At 37.9% G+C, this 22,672-nt stretch overlaps 1 protein-coding gene across 1 annotated transcript in view; it reads left to right on the plus strand.

Moving 5' to 3' along the window:
• The window catches only part of LOC145990381 (uncharacterized), a 141,560-nt gene that overhangs the window by 107,765 nt on the left and 11,123 nt on the right, over positions 1 to 22,672 (plus strand). Inside the window, exons 15-19 of the mRNA XM_083126077.1 lie at positions 337 to 1,850; positions 6,625 to 6,759; positions 13,739 to 13,812; positions 18,670 to 18,778; positions 20,059 to 20,147. Of these exons, the coding sequence (XP_082982203.1) occupies positions 337 to 1,850; positions 6,625 to 6,759; positions 13,739 to 13,812; positions 18,670 to 18,778; positions 20,059 to 20,147 (1,921 nt within the window). The remainder of the gene's footprint in view (positions 1 to 336; positions 1,851 to 6,624; positions 6,760 to 13,738; positions 13,813 to 18,669; positions 18,779 to 20,058; positions 20,148 to 22,672) is intronic.

A 22,672-nucleotide genomic window follows, 5' to 3' on the forward strand; every position in this document is an offset into this window, starting at 1 on the left:
AGAACAACTGTCAAACAGGCTTGCCAACTGCTGAAAGCTAGGTGTCCTACATGAAGGACGCCAGGAACTTGGCTGTCCTTTATCAATTGCAAAGAATCACTTAGTCTTTTTGAATTCATGACTATCAGATCTAAGAGCCTGTGTACTTATGTACTATAAAAGTGACTGTATGTCTGTGTGTGTGTGGGAGGGAAGCAGGGGGGTTAGTAATAACCTGTGTTTATGTTTTTGCAAGCCAGTAAGTCATTCTTGGAACAGAACTGTTACAAATTTGTTTGTTTTATATATAATCCGTTTTATGCTTTTGGCTGAATATCACTTTTTTTTTTGTTTCAGAGGGCTTACTCTTCATACCATTATGAGTATGATTGAAGAGGATGATGACGACATACCGGCCAACGGTGCTACCATTTGTCTTCAACCACCAGTCAACTCCTGTGGTAACATCACGGATGAAGATTCAGGAGAAGAAGATAATGTTTCAATAAATCATCTTCCTGGTAGCCAACTGCGAGCAGCCGCCGAAATTCAAATTGAAGAGACTGGTGATCAACATTTACAGGTATTTCAAGATTTCGCAACAGATGTTAAACCTGCCACAGAAACTGTGGGAAGAGATGCGAGTGAATTGCCCTCCCCTCCTCCCGTGAAAACACGAAAGATCTATTCGTGGAAAAAATGTGATTTAGTTACAAATACACCTGTTTGGCCAGTGCAGTGTTTGGTTGAAAATCAAGAGAGCCCTCTGGAGTTGTTTTTCTCAATATTTGATCAACAAGTGATAGACATGTTCGTTTCCTACAGCAACATGTATGCAACTGCAAAGAACAGTCCAGCAGATATCACTTCAAACGAAATGAAATGTTTTTTTGGAATTCTTCTCCTTAGTGGATACGTACAAGTTCCTCGACGAAAAATGTACTGGGAAAGGAGTTCTGATGCTCATTATGACATAGTGTGCAAAGCCCTAACTAGAGACAGATTTGATTTTATCATGTCAAATCTTCACATAGTTGATAATAATGAACTTGACCCTGCAGACAAATTTGCTAAGGTTCGTCCTTTGTTTGATATTCTGAACAGGAAGTTCCAAGAGTTGGCTCCACTGGAAGAAAATCATAGTATAGACGAAGCAATGGTCCCTTATTATGGGCGTCATGGCTGTAAACAATTCATTCGTGGAAAACCGATCCGCTTCGGTTATAAACTTTGGACTGGTGCTACGCGACTGGGATATGTCACTTGGGTTGAGCCTTATCAAGGTGCTAGGACGATACTCAATCCACTGTACAAGGAACTTGGTTTGGGAACATCAGTTGTACTTCAATATTCAGATATATTGCTAAGTATTAGTCCTGATTCTCCTTTCCGTTTGTATTTTGATAACTTTTTTACGTCCATTCACTTACTTCAGAAGTTGTCAGAAAAAAATGTGAGAGGAACTGGAACTGTGCGAGAAAACCGAATTTGTAAGTGTCCTCTCATTGAAACACGAGAAATGAAGAAAAAAGACAGGGGTTTCTTTGACTATAGAGTGACAGGTGACAAATCCATTGTTGTGGCTAAATGGCACGATAACAGTGTAGTGTGTTTAGCTTCAAATGGACATGGAGTATTTCCTATTCATTCAGCAAAAAGGTACTCCTTGAAGGAGAAAAAGAACATACAGGTGCAGCAACCACATTTGGTTCACATGTACAATTCTAATATGGGTGGTGTAGATCGTTGTGATCAAAACATAAGCCTCTACCGAGTCAACATAAGGGGGAAAAAATGGTACTTTCCTCTTGTTGCTCACTGCATTGACTTAGCAGTAAATAATGCATGGCAAATACACAAATCTCGCAAAGGTGAACTGGATCTGCTTTGTTTTCGTCGTCGAATTGCAGCATCCTTGCTTGCAAGCAATGCCAGAATCTCAAAACCAAATTCCAAAGGATGCCCAAATGCATCTCGCAACGACGACGTGCGATACGATAGAATTGATCACTTGGTAATACCACAAGAGAAACAGACAAGATGCCGACAGTGCCATGCAAAAGCAACAACAAGGTGTGTAAAGTGTGACGCTGGATTGCACATAAAATGTTTCGTGGATTTCCATACTGTGTAAAACATATGCAATTTACCAAGACATTTGTATCATTCTCATTCCTGGCGTCCTATATATAGGACGGGCCAAATAATTGACCAAATATGAACGAAAGTGTATAATTATTTTTTTCCACATATTTCAGTTGGCAATGAAGCATTTTATGCAAATAAAAGTTTGTTTTTATTTAGAGTCCTCTTTTAGGGTTATCTGGGTTAAAATATGGAATTATTATTAAATAGGGAATTTATGCTATTTCACTTTGGAATGTACTTACAATCCTTTTTGCAATGCTATTAAATTTATATTATGTTACAACATTTCTAATACTAACTGTAATAGTATTATCATTCTTGTTGTCCTCCATGGTGTAGTGGTTAGCATATCAGGGGTCCTGAGTTTGAAACAACCTCTGGGCATGGGTGTTCTTTGTGAGTGAGTTCATTCTTAGTGAAAATATGTTACTGTTACAATGAAACCGACAATTTATTTTGGGTTCTGTGGAAATCCACGTAACACTTATACTATAAGTAAGGACTCTCCTATTTAGACAACTTTTAAATCTTGTTTTGGCAAACTGCACAACTCATTCAGGTTGCTTGGTCACAACGAGACATTCAGCTTTCTCGTTTCTTATTGTGTGAGTGACATTTGTAGGCATATGTAACAAGCAGGTAGAACCTGGAAGATATTTCGAGGCAATATACTTCATCAGCTGCCCCTGAGAAAGATCTCTGTGAAACCAAAGATTGTCCGATGTACAACCCAATGATATGCTAAAAGTAATGTACTTTTTATGGTAATGTCAGTCATCTTGTACAGTATTGGAATATACCTTTTCTCTTCCCTGACCCCCTGGTTTTCTGATTCCAATTGTGCAACTTGCTGTGTGCATTTGATCCACTCCACACAAAGTTTTGTGTGTGTTACATAAATTTGTGGTAGTAAGTAATTTGGGAATAAGTACCGTATGTGCCATGACAAATTCCCATGATTGACAACATGATTTTGACAAATACTCATGTATTACTGGTCATATTCTATCAGCAGTGGTGTCAATTATGTTCCAAAACTGGGGTGTAAGGTGCAAAAACTGGGGTGTAAGGTGCAAAAACTGGGTAACAAGGACTGTTACTTTCCCTTGGTACACAAGTTTTAGCATAGTAGGGGGGCAAAAGTGGCAAAAAGTGAGGCAGCTCTTCTCCCATGCCTTCCCTAATCGCTGCTGCTGTCCATCAGTGTCATTAATGTGATTCACTATGGAACAAAAATAGTTTGAATAACCCAAGAAGATAGAAACAAATATTGTTCCGAATATCTTTCACTAAATCTCTGTATTGAATTTATCAATACAGTACTGCTAACATAATTCGTGACGTAATAAAGCAACAAAATATATAAATATAAGCCTGACATAGTATGACTATGTTTAATACTTTAACTATTACATAGAAACAAAATAAGGACTCATATTTTGAACATGTCTTTATGACTCACATTTCGAATCAACACTGCACAGCATACGGCAAGACATTTTGCTGTCTAGAGAGAAATTGTTACACTGATGTCAGAAAATATGCAAAACTAGATTGTTTTACTACCTTTTATTCTTTTCTTATATTTCAATTCAAATTAATTATTGTGCAATGGAACAAGAATAAAAAATTAAATGCAGCACCATTGATTTGTATCTAAAACCATATAATAGAAAACCTTATTCCCCTCGGTTGAATAGTTACCATGTTTTAAAAATGTGAAGTAATACATTGTTTACATCTCACGTGACTGCCATTACATCTGCACTTGTGACCTAGAGGTCGCTTCTGATTGGTTATGCTACGAAATATGCTACGGAAATAAGGATCGATCCCATCCTTGAGAAATGCCATGAAGCCATAAGATTTTTCACTTTACACGGTAGCATTATGGTCATGGTGAAAATACTATTAAGAAAAATGCTAAGGAAAATGCTTTAGTCTAAAGCGGGCCTAAGATAAGTATCCTTGACTGCTTTTAGTAAGCGGAGATAGTCAAAATATCGATACAATAAAAACTTAGAGTGAAGTTTTTGTTAAAGGAATCTAAAAATCTTTTCCCGAAATTCCACATTTCTTCATGGCTGAACTTTATTCAATGGATTCATGCTTCTTGTGCTAGGAATCGGCAGAGCGTAATCAGTTTAGCATAGGAAATTGTATAGAAAGGCCTGAAATATAATTGAAAATGAAGTATAAAAGTACTTATCTATATGTTAAAATTGTACATATACATGTTATATGTATATAACAGCGAATATACTTTGTGCAAAAGTAATGAATTTTTAAATGTTGTGTTATGGTCATGGCCAATGTATGTACATGTAAATTTAATTTAACATATTTGTGTGTGGAGGTTATTAATGAATTAAGCCAAATTTGGTGATCATAAATCACACATTATCTACAAAGTTATACACATATTGAATTAGTTTAATGAATTATAATGATATGATGTATTTAATAAATGCATTTCCTTGATTTTGACGGTATCAAGCTCCTGCTGTTGCTTTTAGACATAAGCATTATTACATTATTTTGCATTTCTTTTGGGTGTTTGCAGGGTTGAAGATGATTGTTCTACACTCAAGTTTTATAAGTAAAGCAGGTATTTGATACAGTACATTACGAGGGTCACTATTTATATTTTGAGCCTTGGCAACACTGATTGAAGTTAGGCGCGATTTGACGTTTGCACGGAATCGTCTGGCATTATTGACCATAATGTACTTCAAATGTTTTGTCAATAGCTTCATTTGTGTTGTTTATGGTGCCTTGGAGATTGCGCGACAACAATAAAATGGAATTAACTCATGAACATTTTCGTGCGATGATTTTTTACGATTTTTGACGTGGATTATCAAGACAAGAGTGCATCGATCAACTTACTTCCACATTTGGCGATGAAGCCCCATCCTTTGCCACTGTGAAACGCTGGTATAACGAATTTAATCGTGGCCGCCATTCGCTCATCAACGAGATTCGCGAAGATCGTCCAACATCAGTTGTTGTTCAAGAAAACATTGATGCTGTGCAAAACCTAATACTGCAAGGTCGTCATGTGACATACTGTTAGATTGAGGCAACCATAGACATTAATTCCACCAGCATATATAAAATATTACATGATCATTTTGCTGTGAGAAAGGTATGTTCTCGTTGGAATTCACACAATTTGACAAAAACTCAAAAAGACGCTCGCGTCAATTGGTGCAAACAAATGCTCAATAAATACAATCGTGGTGCTTCAAAAGACGTATATAAGATTGTAACAGGTGACAAATCATGGATATATGCATATGAGCCGGAACGTAAACAGCAGTCGACTGTATGGGTGTTTCAAGATGAACCCAATCCAACAAAAGTTGTTCGCACTCAAAGCACATCGAAACAAATGGTTGCCTGTTTTTTCGGGAAAACTGGTCATGTGGCAACTGTGCCTTTAGAGGAACGTAGAACGGTCAACTCTGAATGGTACACAACAATTTGTTTGCCAGAGGTCTTCGGTCAAATACGGAAAACAAACAAACGCCGTCGGATCATTCTTCATCAAGACAATGCCAGCTGTCACACATCTCGTCTAACAACCGACTTTATGAACAGTCAAAAAATCGAATTGATGGGTCATCCACCGTACAGTCCTGATTTGGCACCCAATGACTTCTTCTTGTTCCCAAATGTCAAGAATAAATTGCATGGACAACGATTTTCGTCGGCGAAAGATGCTGTTGATGCATTCAAAAACCATGTTATGGAGGTGTCTCAAGAAGATTGGAAAAACTGCTTTGACAAATGGTTCGAACGAATGCAAAAGTGTATTGACCATAAAGGAAAATACTTCGAAAAACAATAAAGCAGTTTTCAATGCCAAATTCCTGTTTTTTTCATTGTTATGCTCAAAATATAAATAGTGACCCTCGTACTTTCCTCATGTTTAGAATATTCGTGAGTTTCAATAGTCCCTTACAACCCACACACACAGATATAAAGAATTGATTGACAACATTGTGAGAACCTCCGTGTATACAGGGTGTCTACAAATGATTGAAGCGGTTTCATGATGTTACTGTACATGTATTATTGAACGTATCACGAAGTATGTGTGCAATTTTGTAGAGAAACTGAACAAGTTTTGTGACACATTACAAGTTATGGGGGTTTTCTATTTTCCGTGGTGCCATTGAGCATATTCGTGACTTTCTGAAACTCACTGCTTTTTGTGTAATCTCAAAATTTAGAGTTTACCGCCCCGCCCCATCTTCTTCAGCGAACAACCATTACAGAATATGGGTATTTTGACATGTTATAAAATTAGTTCATGCCACAGTTGGAGACGGTGAGAATTTTAAGTCAACCCGATGGATCAGTTGTTGTGGAAATGATGATCAACAACTTCTGTCATTGCCTTATGCTGCCCTGACTTAACTCCATGTAATTTTTTTGTGTGCGGGGTTATGTGAAGGATTTAGTGTTAATACACTCTTGTGTATTCTCCAGGTGACAGACAATACCGTGACACAACCCTTACGTCTAGAATACCATGTGTTAATAGTGCCTCTAAACCACAGAATAAAAAAGGAGATTATGTTGAATGTGGAGATTGTGGTGTACCAGGAGAAACTTCTGAGCAAGGTACTTCAATCCTGATCCCGAATTTTTTAGATTAAGTAAAATTAAGATGTGACTTTGCTTTCGATATATACTATGAAGAATATTGTCATAAGCACGATTTAATTGTAAACTTATTTTTATATTTGTTTAATTTTATTTTTAAAGAGGTAAAATATAATAGCCGACCTTGATTTGTTAAATTTGCATATTTTTTTCATCTAGTAGAATGTGCATTCAGGTTTTATGTAGTTTCGTATTCATAATTGGGAAAAGAGAGACGCAGTAGTATATAAATACGGAGAAACAAGTACTCACTTTATCCACCAAATAGAACGAAGAAGTAAAAACGGTTTCGCGGATAAAGTGAGTACTTGTTTCTCCATATTTAGGTTCATATGTTGTAAACACTCATGATTTGGATGGTTTCAGATGAAACTGGTGTCCCTGTACTTCAAGGACAAGCAGGACTGTCTAGACATCCAGTTGCGAACTTTGATCTTGGTATTGTTCCATTAACAAGTGTTGACAGAGGAACTTCAGGTAAGTGCTTATTTGTCATACAATATAATGATTTGAATATACCGTATTTACGCGTGTATAATGCACACTTTTTTCCAAAATTATATATACGGAGAAACAAGTACTCACTTTATCCACCAAAGAGAATGAAGAAGAAAAAACGGTTTCACAGATAAAGTGAGTACCATACTGTGCTGTTGCTGTCGATGATTAATTATTTGTGTAATGTTATTAAATGAAAAATATCTTTCACAATTCGCGAAGGCGAGGCCACAGTTCTGTAGGCTGATTACATATCTAAAGTACCTGAATATTAGCACAAATGGAAATGGATATCTAGAAAGTTCTGATTGTCCTGGCAATTCAGGGAATCCAGTTTTTTCTGAAACCATCCAAATCACGAGTGTTTACAACATATGAACCTAAATATGGAGAAACAAGTTCTCACTTTATCCGCCAAATAGAACGAAGAACTAAAAACGGTTTGGCGGATAAAGTGAGTACTTGTTTCTCCATATTTAGGTTCATATAGAGGAACGTGAGTGAGGACGGACATGTTTTTGTTGAGCTCCGCTGGTTGAAGTGTCCGGGGACAATGGGTGTGTGCACCGTTCAGTGGCGCCTGGCTATAGAAATGTATTTCACCCGAGCATGCCCGAAAGTGTCGAAAGCAAAACAGAACTGCGGTCTTCAGAAAGTGTATTTTGCGTATGGTGTTGTGGTGCTAACCCTACTCATTGTGGGAGGTGTCGAGCAAAATCCAGGGCCTGGAGATGATCTACAAGAGCTCAAAGGTTTGATTCAGGATCTCAAGTCTGAATTTCAAGAGAGCAACAAGACTTTGAGCAACGAAGTTCGCCAACTCTGGGACACTTTAAATAAGATATTGCTGAGGGTGGACAACATGCAAAACCGTGTTTACCACTTCATACATTTTCATAACTGTGCCGATGTCCTAATATTTGCCAAAAGTGTTCCATTGGCCAAATGACTTCTCCCTCTTTTCTTCTCAGCAAACCTTTAGGCAGGGGGGGGGGGGGAGCAATGCTGATTGTTTTCTTGCTCGTGTGTGCACACAGGCTGATGCAGGTGAGGGTGGAAGTGGACCGCTCTTCCTTTCCTTTAACTTCTAAACTGGGCAACCTGTTCTGGATACATTATTGAAAACGAACAAAAACCATAGGACAAAAAAAAAATGTCCCCCCCCCCTTCCCAGCTCTTTCTCTGCCACCGGTCTGTCTGTAATAATTGCAGAATTCAGGTCGTATTTCTTTCTTTTTTTAATGCTATTGAAATATTGCCCGTATTATTGTCTGTTGCAAGATAAAACATAAAGAAAGGGTTATTTCTTTCTTCTTCACACAGCTGATAAAAGTTCCACCTTCGACAGTTGTGTTATCTTTGAAATACGGAGGATTTTCCCTTCGACCACCTGTTGCTCGAACTTCCAGCCGTCGCCTTGCTTTTATGCTGCAACTGGCGCCAGTGTTTTGTCTAGCGTCTGCGAAGTTGTGGCTTGCCGATAGCAGCAATGACTCATCCAGCACCAAGGCAAAAGTCATTGTTTTGAATCTCGCAAAGCTGTTTTGATTTGACGATAACCAAATTCGATCTTCAGAAAGAAAAACAAGAGTTAAAACAACTTCATGTTCTGCACCTTCTGATAAACAAAATTGTAAATTTTATTTTGCATCTGACACAAGGATAAACTTCCTGAACACTCAGAGCAAGGAAATGCACACACTATAATCGCCGGTTACCTTCAGAACCATTCATGAGGAAGGGGGTGCTCAATGTGTAAGCTGAGAACGATTTTTAAAAAAGTGCTCAATGTATAAGTCGATTAACGTGAGAGTAAATAACGATCTCCCATTTTGATATCTGAAAATGCGCAGGTTTCATAAAGCTTGTTTTGAGTTCATTTTATGCTTTTGGACTAATCGGGACTAAATGTACAATTTCACTTTAGTGAAATCCAATTCCAAACCAAAATGATTATCGAGTGTGACACTGTTCAATGTGTCTTAGATTATGGATTGGTTGCAAACAGATTGCAAGTTGCGTATTTCCTTTTTCGGGCTGGCTTACAATGCAAGTCGAGGAAGACTATGGACTGCTCCCTGGAATGGGGGAGGGGGTGAATTAGAAGTTGGCCGAAGGAAGGAAAACATGACTAATTTACGATGTATTTTACACAGCCAAACCAGAACAAAATTTACAGCCCCAATTTTTTTTTATTTTTTTGTGCCTAGAAAGGTAAGATCTTCTGAGATATCACTGGTCTACAAAAAATATATTTGTGAATGTTACAAGAACAAAACAAGCTGTTTCTGGAAGTTGCTGAGCTCCTGAATGCAGATCTAATTTCAGAATTTCTCCATCGGGCTCAGATTTCCTGTAAAAATGTTTTTTTGTATTTTCCTACCTCAGCCTATGTTCTATATGTAATGGTCGAAAGGACACACGTGTTCACAAAAATGCTACAAACATAACAGATAATATATCTGTGTCAGTATACAAAGGAATGAAGTAAATGAGTTGCATTAAAGTGTATAAACATACCTAAAATGTTTCCTTCCCGATTTCCTACGAAACTTTGTCTCAGTAAAATCTCTTTGTAAGGTCCAGCAGTAGTCGGATAGCATTGTGGCACACCATTCACCTTGATACCGCTTTTCCATTAGAAAAATGTCTTGGTGAATCCGTTCACCGTGTTCATCACTAACGGCACCAAGGGTAGTTGGGAAGAAGTCAAGGTGATCATTCAAGAAATGTAATTTTAGAGACATGTTGCATCCCATACGTTGGTATGATCTAATTAGTCCATGTACATCATTGCGATAGTTCTCTGCTTTATGATTGGCTAGAAAGTTTTTACATACACTTTCAACATCTGTTAATTGTTGATTGAAATTCTCGTCATTCATCAATTCCCTTATTTGAGGCCCTACAAATATTCCTTCTTTAATTTTGGCATCGCTGATTCTTGGGAATTTCTGTTGCAAGTACATGAATCCACGTGAAGTTCTGTCCATGGCTTTCACAAAGTTTTTAATTAGTCCCAATTTTATGTGCAGAGAAGGGAGATACACATTTTTGGGGTCAACAAGGAGTGTTCACCACATTCTTCTGTGTAGGCACTAATTCAGTGCGAAGATGCCATTTTTTCCCACAATAGTGATTTTTTCTGTCTCCGCTGTTCCACTCGCATAAGAAGCAGCAGTGTTTTGTGCACCAAAGGTGCAAGCCAAGCAGAATTGCAATTACCTTGAGATCTCCGCATATATTCCATTTGTATTTCTCATATTGGATATTTGTCAGAAGCTGTTTCAAGTTCTCATACGTCTCCTTCATGTTAACAGCATGAGCAATTGGTACTGATGGGAATTTGTTTCCATTATGGAGAAGTACAGCTTTCATACTAACTTTGCTGGAATTGATGAAAAGATGCCAATCGTGTGAACTGTATTCGTGGCCAAGAAAATCCATAACGGATGAGATGTCATTACAAAAAAACCATGTCTCCTTCGTGGGAGAAATTTTCTGAGAAAATGGTACGGCGGTCACAATAAAAAACAACACACTTTTGTATCGCAAGCGAGGAGATACCAACCTTTCAGTCACGAAGCTAAAAGTACAGACTGTTGCTTAGACAAATTTAAATCCCTCGTAAGATCGTTCAGATCCCCTTATGACAATAAGTATGGCTCTATTGATGAACCGGACACTTTAAATGTTGCGTCGGCAGTTTCTTCAGCTCTTGCACTTTCTTCCCCGTGTTGGTCACAGTCACATCTTCACTCACAGTCACATTCTCAGGAGGCTTTGGTACCGGCAATTCTTCATTGTGACATACAGGATTCATGGCTGATAGTAAATTTGGGCACTGCACAATATTCCTTGTGATTCCAGCTATTTTGGTCAGGCAGAAATAACAGTCTGTTGTGTGATCTGTTGATTCCCTCCAACAGCAAACGACATGTGACGTGTTCCTTTTAACCAGCTTGTCAGAAGTGTAACACAGGTCAAACAGCATATGTGGGGGGCCCATGTTTTGTCCTGGTCCGCAACTTTACACCCAAAATAAAGTTCATTTCTTTACAAGAGGGGTAATTCGTCGCTTTTGTGACTTAACTGTCAACTCTCCACGTATATAACAAAACGAATTGGGGATATTTACACAGGTACAAGGCATTTTCTTCTGCACTAACACTACACACGACTTCTGGAACTTCGAATCACAACCTAATCAAAGGGCGTCACTTCCCACTCCATCAGAACTCACAATGCTGAGACACACCTGACAACAAAGAACACGGCGATTCTACGTGTTCGGGCATAACTCATCGACAGTGTTGCCATGACTCTCTCTTATTCATGATTTGGTGTCTTGCAACTGGAGGAAGATCCCTGGCCTTAGGAACGTGCTGGTCATTCTATAGTCATATAAAGGCTGTTATTCAACAATATCTGTAGAGTAAATATAGGTTAAGCCACAGCCCAATAGGCAGAATTTTCACGAATTGCATTAGGTACAGGTTAGTGTGTAACAAGAAAACTGAGCCCGATAGGAAATAACTGATTTCATTTTGGAATTCAGCATCATCGACTTACCTTAGAACACCATTCACATTCCTTGTAACAAATTTCATGTTGACCAGTGTATCTTATCTTACCAGTTCATCTTGTAACAGACAATGCTCTAGTAGAACCGTACTAAATCCAACATTCTTTCTGCCCGATTATTATTATTATAATATTATATATTATTATAATCGTTATTGGTGCAAATTCCAATAACGACCCCTTCGAAATAACTACCTTTTCCCCGGGAACTGTGAAAGGTCGTTGTATCGAGAGTTGACTGTAAGAAATATGAAGGTAAAATAATTACGTCAACACTTACCAAATAGAAATAACCACTGTATATTTACTGCACTGCAGCTTGACTCACGTAAATAAATACACTAATACAAGCTGTCTGAAATGTCCTCACTTCCATCTTCCATTCATCTTGTTCGATATTCCCGTTACCTTAAAACTTTTGATCACCATTTCCAGGGAGATGGAGTTCCATGCCTCACAAACCCATTCACAAACAATCGGCAGCGACGCACGTTTCACCCTCCCTCTTGGTGCAAGTTCATGCTGCCTTGATGTCATCTATCTATTGTAAGCATCACACACTGGGACCTTGAACGGGCGATTGATAACTTTGCTCCCTCCTCTCCTAGGAAAACCCTAACATCTGGAAGTTCAAGGTCGTGTGGTGAATGCAGCAGCTACGAAAGCAAGGAAAACTTGTTTTTATGATCTACTGATTAATTTTAAATGAAATACGTAAATGTTAGTCCGACACTAAGGAAGCCATTTCTGGGACCTGAATTGTACTGCGCATTATATACGAGATATATTTTTTGTTGCTTTTCCCCATCAAAAACTAGGGTGTGTATTATACATGCGTAAATATGGTAATAAAATTTGATTTCTGGACTAATACGGTGCCCCTACCTTTCAAATTATATTATAATTGCTTGTCCTGTTCTGATCTGTAATAACTGCAGAGTAGCCAGAAATGGCAGAGGTGATGCGTTCTGCACCATTCCTCAACTGTCTTTACCCCCCCCCCCTCCCCCAATACACATATATTGGAGGGCTGAGCCCCACAGCTGCTTTATGCAGGAACATTGCTAGGAAAATGCTCCCTTAAATCATCCACTTTGGGAATTTAACCTGGGTATCTCACATGGAAGTTAGATGCCCTATCGACTGGATCATGACCCACAGATTACCCACCTACACCAATCAGCAGCACAGCATAGGCAACTGGGTGATGTTTTCTTTGATGGTATATTGTCAAGGCCAGTTGGAAAGAAAATAAATGTTTTTTATATCCCTCATCCAGAAAAAAAGAAGAAGAATTCAGGTCTTGTTCACTCAACAGTTGATTTCTCTGTCTTTTCCAAGTATTCCAGGTCAGTAGGAACCTGTGATATTTTATGTTAGAACAATGAAAGATAAGTTTACTGGAATGTTGATTCATCTGTACTTTTTCCATAGTTTCAGATTATAGATATGAACTCTAATAATAATTACTGTGTTGTCTATTCTTATGTATCTACTGTTTCATGCTGGCAGATGCAATATAATTTCTAAAAAATCACATTTCTGTAATCAGTGATAGTATAAATGTGGAATTGTTAAGTTTCTTTTTAAGTTATGAAATAGTTATGTAAATTTTAACACTGATGATAATAATATGAAGGTCTGATTACTTTCCTATATTGTTGTGTCAATTACAGTCTACAATTTGGGATTTTTTTAAACCTTGCAGAACCAGCTTTAATTGACTCATATATTTATAGGCTTTTCTTTAAAATCTGTTTAAAATATATTTCTGTACTTTATGTGCATAAAATGTAACCTTACTTGTTCCTCAATATGAACTGTAATAATAACTGTGTTGTCCTTTTATTTTTAGTGGTGGAGAATTTACCATGCTTAAAGTACCGTGTTTCATCTCAAAGAAAACGAAACATGTTGAGGCTAAAGCCAGTAAGTTTTTGTGTCTTTGGTTTTTATTTCATTATAAACTAATTTTTATTTTATTTATTTTCTGTTTATCTTGCACATAGAGTGGTGCCTTGCATAACAAATGCCTTATACCGTGCACCCATTTCGATCTTCAGCCGAGAGATCGGGAGAAGCGTGGCGGGCGACGCTGACGGAGATGCCGACATTTCCGGCCTGCAATGCCCACTTATTTTTATGGACATATGCAGACATTTATATAAATATTGCAAACGAGCACTAACCTGTGTTATTAGAGTTGTTCAAATTGATGTCCAACTACATTCACACATTTCTGGCATCGTTTGATGAAATTTTGATACACACGCAAAAAGTTCTTCTTCCGTAATTCTTCCAAGTTCAGCCCTTATATTGTCTTTTAGTTCGTCGATGCTATGAGGGTTATTTTGGTAGACTATTTTTTAAGGTTCCCCACAAATAATAGTCACATGCGGTAAGATCTGGTGCGATCCGCGCGAGACAAAAGACAGACGATAGATTCGGGAGTTGAATGGCTTCGTCTACGCGGCTGGTCCAGGGATACGTGCCTCCAGGTTACGTTGCCGAGCAATAGGATAGGTGAACCTAACCTACTCACCCACTTTGGGCTTGATTGAACCTACGAAACTACCCTGCTATGCAACCTGGACGCACCCATCCCCGTGCAGCTCTACGCTGTCCTCCAGTGACCATTAACATGGAGGATGTCCCCAGTAGACCAGCATTCATTCCGAGGAATGATTGCTGGTTTATCATAGGGACTTTCAGCCTAGTTATTCCGGAGCGAGAGGTACGCTTCCCGGACTTACCCGCCCAAATATGAATTGATAAATCAAGATGTTGGAAAGACACATTTAATATTCGGGGTATTATTACATTTAACTATATACAAGCACTGCACAAACTTATAGGTTTGATTTTACATATGGAACCAACAAATGGGTAACAAAAACATGGTACTTACATATTCTGCATTCACCTCATCACACCTGGGCCTTGCCACACACACACTTGTCACTCCAACTATAAATGGGGGGTTTCAATGAATTTGCACTAAAAATATAGCGTTATCTTAATGCATATGGGTATTGGCTTGCACATGAACTGTTTCAGGGAGCTGTAAGACAAAGGATGGGTCGAATAACCATGGATGTCTTTGGATACAAAACATCATGGTTTCCTGAAGGCTCATTGTCCTCACCATGTGGTTTTGAAGATTTCAGAATTTTCATGGATATTAGTTCCATGCACTTTAAGTGCTGTAAAACGTTCATATTATACACTACTGGACTATTTCCCAGCACTTAGTAGATATTTCCCATGTGGGAACACAATGCCCACTCCATTATCCTCTCTCCACTGGCCTACTCAGGCCCAAAACTTGGAGCGATGTCAACTGTACTAAATCTCAACCAAAAGTGAAATCAAGATGGCTTCCTCTCTTGTTAAAAGCTATCTCGGACTCATTGTCTGGTAGCCACGCCCATGAGGCCATCTGATTGGTGCACAGCACCTTGGGTTACTTGCCTTCATCAAGTACCTTGAGAAGCCCAATAGATGGCAGTCTAGTCAGGGCTAGTTCCACTGACTCTCACCAGATGGCTCTGGTGCTGTGAGACCGATTGTCTTTTGTCCAAAAACATCGATTTTTTGATATTTTTGTGGTTTGTTTGCACATATAATTGTGACTTGGAGTTATTTTCAGGGAAAGCAAGTTAATTTGTGCTTACACAAATGTTATCCTGAAAATATGTGTGTTAATAAAAAAATGGCATGAAGAGTAACATGTGCTCTCTGAATTCTACCTAAAAACAAAAGGTTGTTTTTTTGATAACCAATGAATTTTGGTCTGGGGCTTATTAATTACTTAATATTTTAATGTTATATCATACTTTTACTAATTAGGCCTAATTTCTGTTAATCTTAACATATCTGGGAATGTCTATTCCTACTAATTCTACCTGAATTGAATTGGCCTTGTACTTTGGTTGGAGTGGAGTGCTGCCTGTATGTATTGGGGATGTATACACCTCCCTTATAGCATCCAAAGAATCAGCGCAGGTATGAGCTGTGGCCGAATCTTGTTGAAAATACCCATATTGTCTCTCATTATCTGATAACAACTGAAATTTAGAAGTGATAGTGAGGTTGTAGTAGCTGCAGACCAGGAGAAATCATTTTTTTGGAGGGGTTAGAGAAGTTTGAGCAACAAAGTGCCAAGTGTGTAGACCTTAGGGTGGAATACGTTGAATAGCCTGAAACTTTCGTGCCTGTAGCTAGAGTCCTTCTGGGTCGGGCCGAGAACTTATCAGCCCCCCTCGTAACGTGAACCTTGCGACTGGCATTCCAATCGTCTCACCAACACACATACACACTGCAATAACACAAATAAGTAACAGCAAGTAACCAAGAATAACACTCTTGCGCACAGTACGAAATTAACACGCTCTTGGTTTACATCTGCTCGCCACTATATTCACAGCTCTGTCTTAATCTAGTCGCGAAGGAAGAAAAAACTCGAGCTCGGAGATTTCGGATTGCAAGGAAGTTCACGAAAACCATTGACTTTTAACGGTTTCGTCTGCAGCGTAATCTTGAAACAGTGTTGCACATTCGAAACCTACAAACGATCCCCATCGACACAAAACTCTTTCAAGGATATAAACTTAAGCAGGACGTTACTTGTCAAAACTATGATTAAAATGTTCTATTATCTGTGGCTCTTAACATCGTTTCTAAAGCGTATTTATTTGTGTGATGAATTACAGAAGAACTTTTGCATGTTATAACACAGGTTAGTGCTCGTTTTGCAATATTTATATAAATGTCTGCATATGTCCATAAAAATAAGCGGGTATTGCAGGCCGGAAATGTCGGCATCTCCGTCAGCGCCGCCCACCACGCTTCTCTCGATATCTCGGCTGAAGATCGAAATGAACGCACGGTATAATGAACTTACACACCGGCCAGAAAATTTTCAAGTTCTACATTATGAACCACATGTGAATATCGTCACACATGATTACCCACTCTGCAGGTGCACTTCATATCTTACATTGTGGGAGGGGTACTGGACTTTATACATAACAGGGTGTCTACCAGTCAAGACTGTCAAGAAATCAGCAAGTAGATCAAGAAAAAGTCAAGAAATTTTGCTTGTGGTCAAGAATTTTTGCTACTTTTTATAGTATAGTGAATTTACATTGTTATATACCTGTACTGGGATTTGATGAAATTGAATTTTTTGAAATGTAAAATTGTAAGATTTTTTCCTTTTTTTTTTTTACTTAAGATGTACATTCTTATGTGCATGAAGTTTTGTAAAAATATTAAAATAGTGTGGCATTCCCATCCAGGATGAAGTGTGAAGCATTAATTTTTACATGCATTAATAATTAAAGCAAGTCTAAATCTCTTGTTAAAGTACAGCTTCAGTTTTCATCTTAACCAGCCTTGTGGTAGGGTTTTTTATTGAATAAAAAATATATTTTGTTAATTTCCAACTATACCGATTTAGTGATCTTTCCACGGGGAGGGGACACAATATTTATCTGTGATAAATGCCAAGGTCATTGTCAATTCAATGTAAAAGCCCATATCACAGACCTTACGACTACAAAATACACATAATTATATCCTATACGATGAGAATTATTCAATGTGATTATATCGTCCAATATTTTTTTTCCCCTCTTAACAAGTGTATATAGCAGACATTCGCAGTGGCGTGACAAGGATTTTCGAAGGGTAATTTTTCAGTAATCATTCCTCATTTTGCCATCTTTTCCTGCCTTTGACATTACTATTTTTATAAATAATAATGAGTCTAAGCAGTGATTATGCCCCTCACCAACTCCTCCTTGGGCACGCCACTGGATTCTCGAAAGAATCTTGATGATTCCAGAGAAACCCTGCCATTGCTATAAACATGGGGGCTGAAGAAAAGGCCTGATATGACCCAAACCTTCATGAGTGGGGGAAAGTACCTTGTTGTAGGGTGTCTGCCTATTCAGAAGCGTTTGGCTGTTCTCGGCACTGCCAGAGACCAGAGAGATTCGCACCATTCTGCGATGACCTTAGTCGTCTAACACCATTGGCTTCAATAGGAAACTTGGCAGGAGGGTTTGGTGCGAGGGTAGGTGGTACTACCCATCATTTTGATGCAGTAAACTTTAGCAAATCTCTTGCATGTTTTGAGCTGTTTCGCACAAATATGTGAATATTGTGACTTTTTTTTTTTTACTTGTTCTCTAAAATATTTAAAATGGAATATTTTTTTATTGTGCTTGGTCATCGCTGCATCTCGCCTCTGGATGCCTCGCCTCTGAAAATTATATTTAATTATATTAAAACTTTCCTGTAGTAATCTGTGTGAAACAGGATCCTACATAAACAATTTGCATAACAAATTCCATCCTGGAATGGATTGCTTTCATTATTAGAATTACTGCTGTTTCACAAGTACATGAAAACAAGATGTTTTAGCTTTACTAACTAGTTTTCATTAAAGGCGAGAGGTACACTTTCCTTCACCAAGTGCAAGGATCCAAACAAATGGGCAATTACGTTGCCTGGCAGCTGGAATTTTATGTGGGTCCTTAGAAGTACCCTAGGGATTTTACTTAACATTACTGAGGTGGTGACCTTTACATAGGGTGCGGCAGTGAAATGTACAAATTTGAAAATGCCACCAGATACAAATTTATTCACGGTAACAGAAACAAATACAAGATGAAAGCACATTACTTACAATTGCCTATCTTTGGATTATCTATATGTAAGTTTGATGCCACAGTACATTATAACTTCCGAAGTTTTCAGTAGGCTTATTTGTCTCCCTAGCAACCTGTAACCTTGACTGGTGGCACGATTTGCGTCCCCTGTCTACCAACCCTGTCAACTGCCCACCATCCGGAGCAGTTGCATTGTGATGGATTGACAACTCATAAAGGTCAGTGAATAAAAATTCATCTGCATCTTCACGTAAGTACAGTGAAATTAAATTTGTCTCATGTTTCATGTGGAAGTCTCAATGTTTGACATAGCTGTTACCTCTTTTATCCATATTGGTTTCAAATTTCACTTTTTGATGTCCCAAATGATCATTGTGTTCACCATTACTATTTCAAACCACTCTATTTTGATAAGTTTTATACTTACATAATTACTAGAGGCACATAATTTTGGTAAATAAAGAAGCAAAATTTATGTACAAAACAGAATCAATTTTGGGCTCAAAAGCGGTAAATAAAATAAAATGTTGGTGTTATAGTGGTGAAAAATTGGATTAAAAGTGGTATATAAAAATACATTTTGGTTTTAAAATTGTGAATATAATCTTTAATTTGATTTAAAAACTACACTTATTACACAAAATTAACATTTCACTTCTAATAGCATATTTATGTAGTTATCAGGGTATTAAGTTATTTCTGTGTAAAGGAGCCCATTTTTGCTTCTCCGATATTAACAGCAGAATTAATCAATTTTCAATTAATTGCATAACTCTCAGGAATTCAGACCTCGGAAGGTGTCGCATCCATAAATAAACCCTAAATATTGTGTTTAAGAGTTTAATTTGCAGTTCATTTCGCATTTTTTTGTTACAAAACATGTAGCAAAATGCATCTCACACCTTTCAAAAACATGAAAAATTAATGCTACAATGTGTGTTTTGACATTTCGTTTTTTTGACAAAAATGAAATATGTATGCCCCTAATAATTGCACAACTTGTATTACGAAAGAACCTTAATTTTTAAGTTCCTATATTTTAGTTTCCCACGTTGTATATATATTGTTGTGTGTGTGTGTGTGTTTGTTTAAGAGGGCCTAATGTATTTAGTTTGGATTTGTTACAGTGCGAACAGTTTTATGACTGAATCACCAAATGTGATATTATGCAGTGTAATGCTAATTTTATATTAGGACTGTCTTCAATCTTCGTGGTCAGTTCTAATGTATGATAGGTTACTGTTCTACATTGTTAGAATGCATTGTTATTTTACTAATGAAAATTAAAACTAAATTACCATCTTAATGTCTCTCTCTTCCTCCCTCTCTCTATTTTTCTCTCTGTCTCTCTCTCACCATCTCTATCTTTGTGTGTGTGTGTTTGTGTATGCATGTATGCACATATATGCATTTGTAAGTAACTATTAAATGTATATTTCTATGAAATGGTGCGCACATTTGCCTTGAAGTCATTCTTGTTTCTTTCCATCCTTTCCAGGACCACAGACCATATTTTTTAATACATCCAGAACCCCATCACCTGTAAAAAAGAAAGGCAGTGTACAAGAACAACAACTAAAACTAAAGGCAAGTTGAGACAAAAAAAAAAAAAAACAAGAAAAAACATACTTGTAGCCTTACTTGTGAAGTCACAGACAAATAACTGTTAAGAAAAAGGAAGAAAGGGGTCAAGAAAAGGGAAATTCCAGACATTGTCCTAATGCTGGCAACAATGCCACTTTATGTAATGTTATTATTTTTTACTCTAGAAGTATCAGTTTGATATCAACGAAACTTTGTACGGTTGAAGGAATGTATATCATTGCTACATTCTATGTTTTTTTTTCATTCACTAATTATAGACAGGCACAATGTATAAATTTTACCTCCACTAAAAGCTCTGTCTTTAAGAAAGAAAACAAAACTGATTTCATCTGTTCTACAGCAATTTGTTCTTGAGTTATGATTTTTATTAGTATTATTTTGTTCTTTGTGGGAAATTTAAAAAGTGGCAGCAACAAGAAGTCAGGCATGCGAGAGGTCTGGCAACTAAAGGTTAATAATAGGTTCCATAATGTAGTTGAAGATACATATATAGCTGCTAGGTGGCAGTATCCCCGGCTGGTTCAAATCTGGGAACTTTTCTAACATTGGAAGCGTCTCCGGCGCCCACCCAGCGTCGAATGACATTGGTACCTGGGGGAAACCCTGGGGGGTAATGGCAGTCAGGGGCGTGATGCTGATCACATCACCCCCACTCACGACCGGATCAAGAAAGTGTGGGGCGTTTCCCCCACATCCCCTATATGCCTTCATGGCGTGGTGCTAAGCACAGGGGAACACTTTACCTTTTTAGGTGGCAGTATAACACATTTAACCTGGCAACCCCATGTGATTTTTTCTCATATGGTTACATCAAACATTGTGTGTTCTTACCCCACCCTTTGCCACGTGATTTAGCACAACTGTGAGGAAGGATCATGCATACAGTTGCTGTTTTTGATCTTGATATGGTGGGATGTGTGTGGCAGGAACTATAATTGGCTCAGCGCTAATAAATATATGGTAGATAATACTGTAGTGTTCTCATAAGCTCCAGTGTTAGTTCAGTACAAATTAAAAGAATTTAACTGTGCAGAGTTTTATATTGTATGATGTTATTTTACCAAAAATATAAATTTTGAGAAAAATTCTTGCTTTTTAGAAGTATGATGTACATATGAAGTCTCGTGTGAATTAGTCGGAACACAGCAATTACATCCAAAAATTTACATTTATTGTCTTACAACATAGAACACTTCAACTTTTTCAAACACATTTGTACATATATTAATTTTTCACATAAGGTACAAACAGATAATAATTTCTTATAGTTAATATGTTCTCCTTTTTGTTTTAAAACTTCCATTACACGTTTTGGCATAGATTCTACAAGCTTTGAACATATTACATTAAGTTCATTGTCATGGAACCAAACACGAACAAGAGACTCAATCACTGCTTGCTTCGTGGAACAGTTCAGTTTTGATATTTGTCGTTTACAAATAGCCCACAAATTCTCGATTGGATTTAGATTCAGGGAGTTCCCTGGCCACTTTAACACTCGAATATTGTGCTCACTCATAAAATTCTGTACTTTTTTGGCGTGTGACAAGAAGCCAAATCTTGCTGAAAAATGACTGTCACCATTTGGAAACTTCTCCTGGAGCACTGGAATAATTTTCCTTCTCAGAACATGTATGTATTTGTCAGCATTCATCATACCATCCACTGGCACTAATGATCCTGGTCCTTCATGGGTGAAGAATCCCCAAAACTTCTTCTTGTCAGGGTGTTTTACAGTCTGTTGCAGATGTGCTGACGTTACAGATTCATTACTCGACCGACGCACGTATTGAACCCTCTGTCCCTGGACCTCAAAATGTGTTTCATCTGAGAACAACTTTTTTCCAGTCGTCTTCTGTCCAATTTCGATGAGCATGGGCCCACGAGAGACGTTTCTTGTGCATTGCAGCTGAAAGAAATGTTTTTTTCACTGCTTTCCTGGCTTTATGTCCAGCTGCAAGAAGTCTACGCCATACATTCGAAATGTCCAAATGCACTCCTTTGTCCCTCAATTTCCATGTCAATTCCCAGTTAGAACCAGGTTTACTTTTCCTGAGAAGAAATCTGTCATCATATGGCAATGTCTTCTTCTTCCTCCCACATTGTCCCTTTTTATTGGGTGAAATGGAACCAGTTTGTCTGTACTGCTTGATAATTCGATTTACGGTAGCTACATCAACAGAGAATTTTACAGCTATCTCCCTTTGCGTCATAGACGTATTTTGTGATAAAGTCACAATCGCAGAACATTTCCTAGGTGTCGTATCCATTGGCAGAATCTCACTGACACCTCCGCCACAATTATCCTACTGATTATGTGGAACAAAATACACTTACGAATTCATAGATATGTACACAAATGCAAAGGATCAACGCACGAGACAGCTGACCGTGTCAACAATGCTCAAGTTAATGCACAGAAAACACAGGAGATAAAAATAGCCACTGCATGTACATTGCCGCTACCTACTGGGCAAGTGCTGACAATTCAGACAAAAAAGGAGCTT

Source organism: Lepisma saccharinum, chromosome 7 (assembly GCF_977018435.1).
Source record: "Lepisma saccharinum chromosome 7, izLepSacc3.1, whole genome shotgun sequence".
NCBI lineage: Eukaryota > Metazoa > Arthropoda > Insecta > Zygentoma > Lepismatidae > Lepisma > Lepisma saccharinum.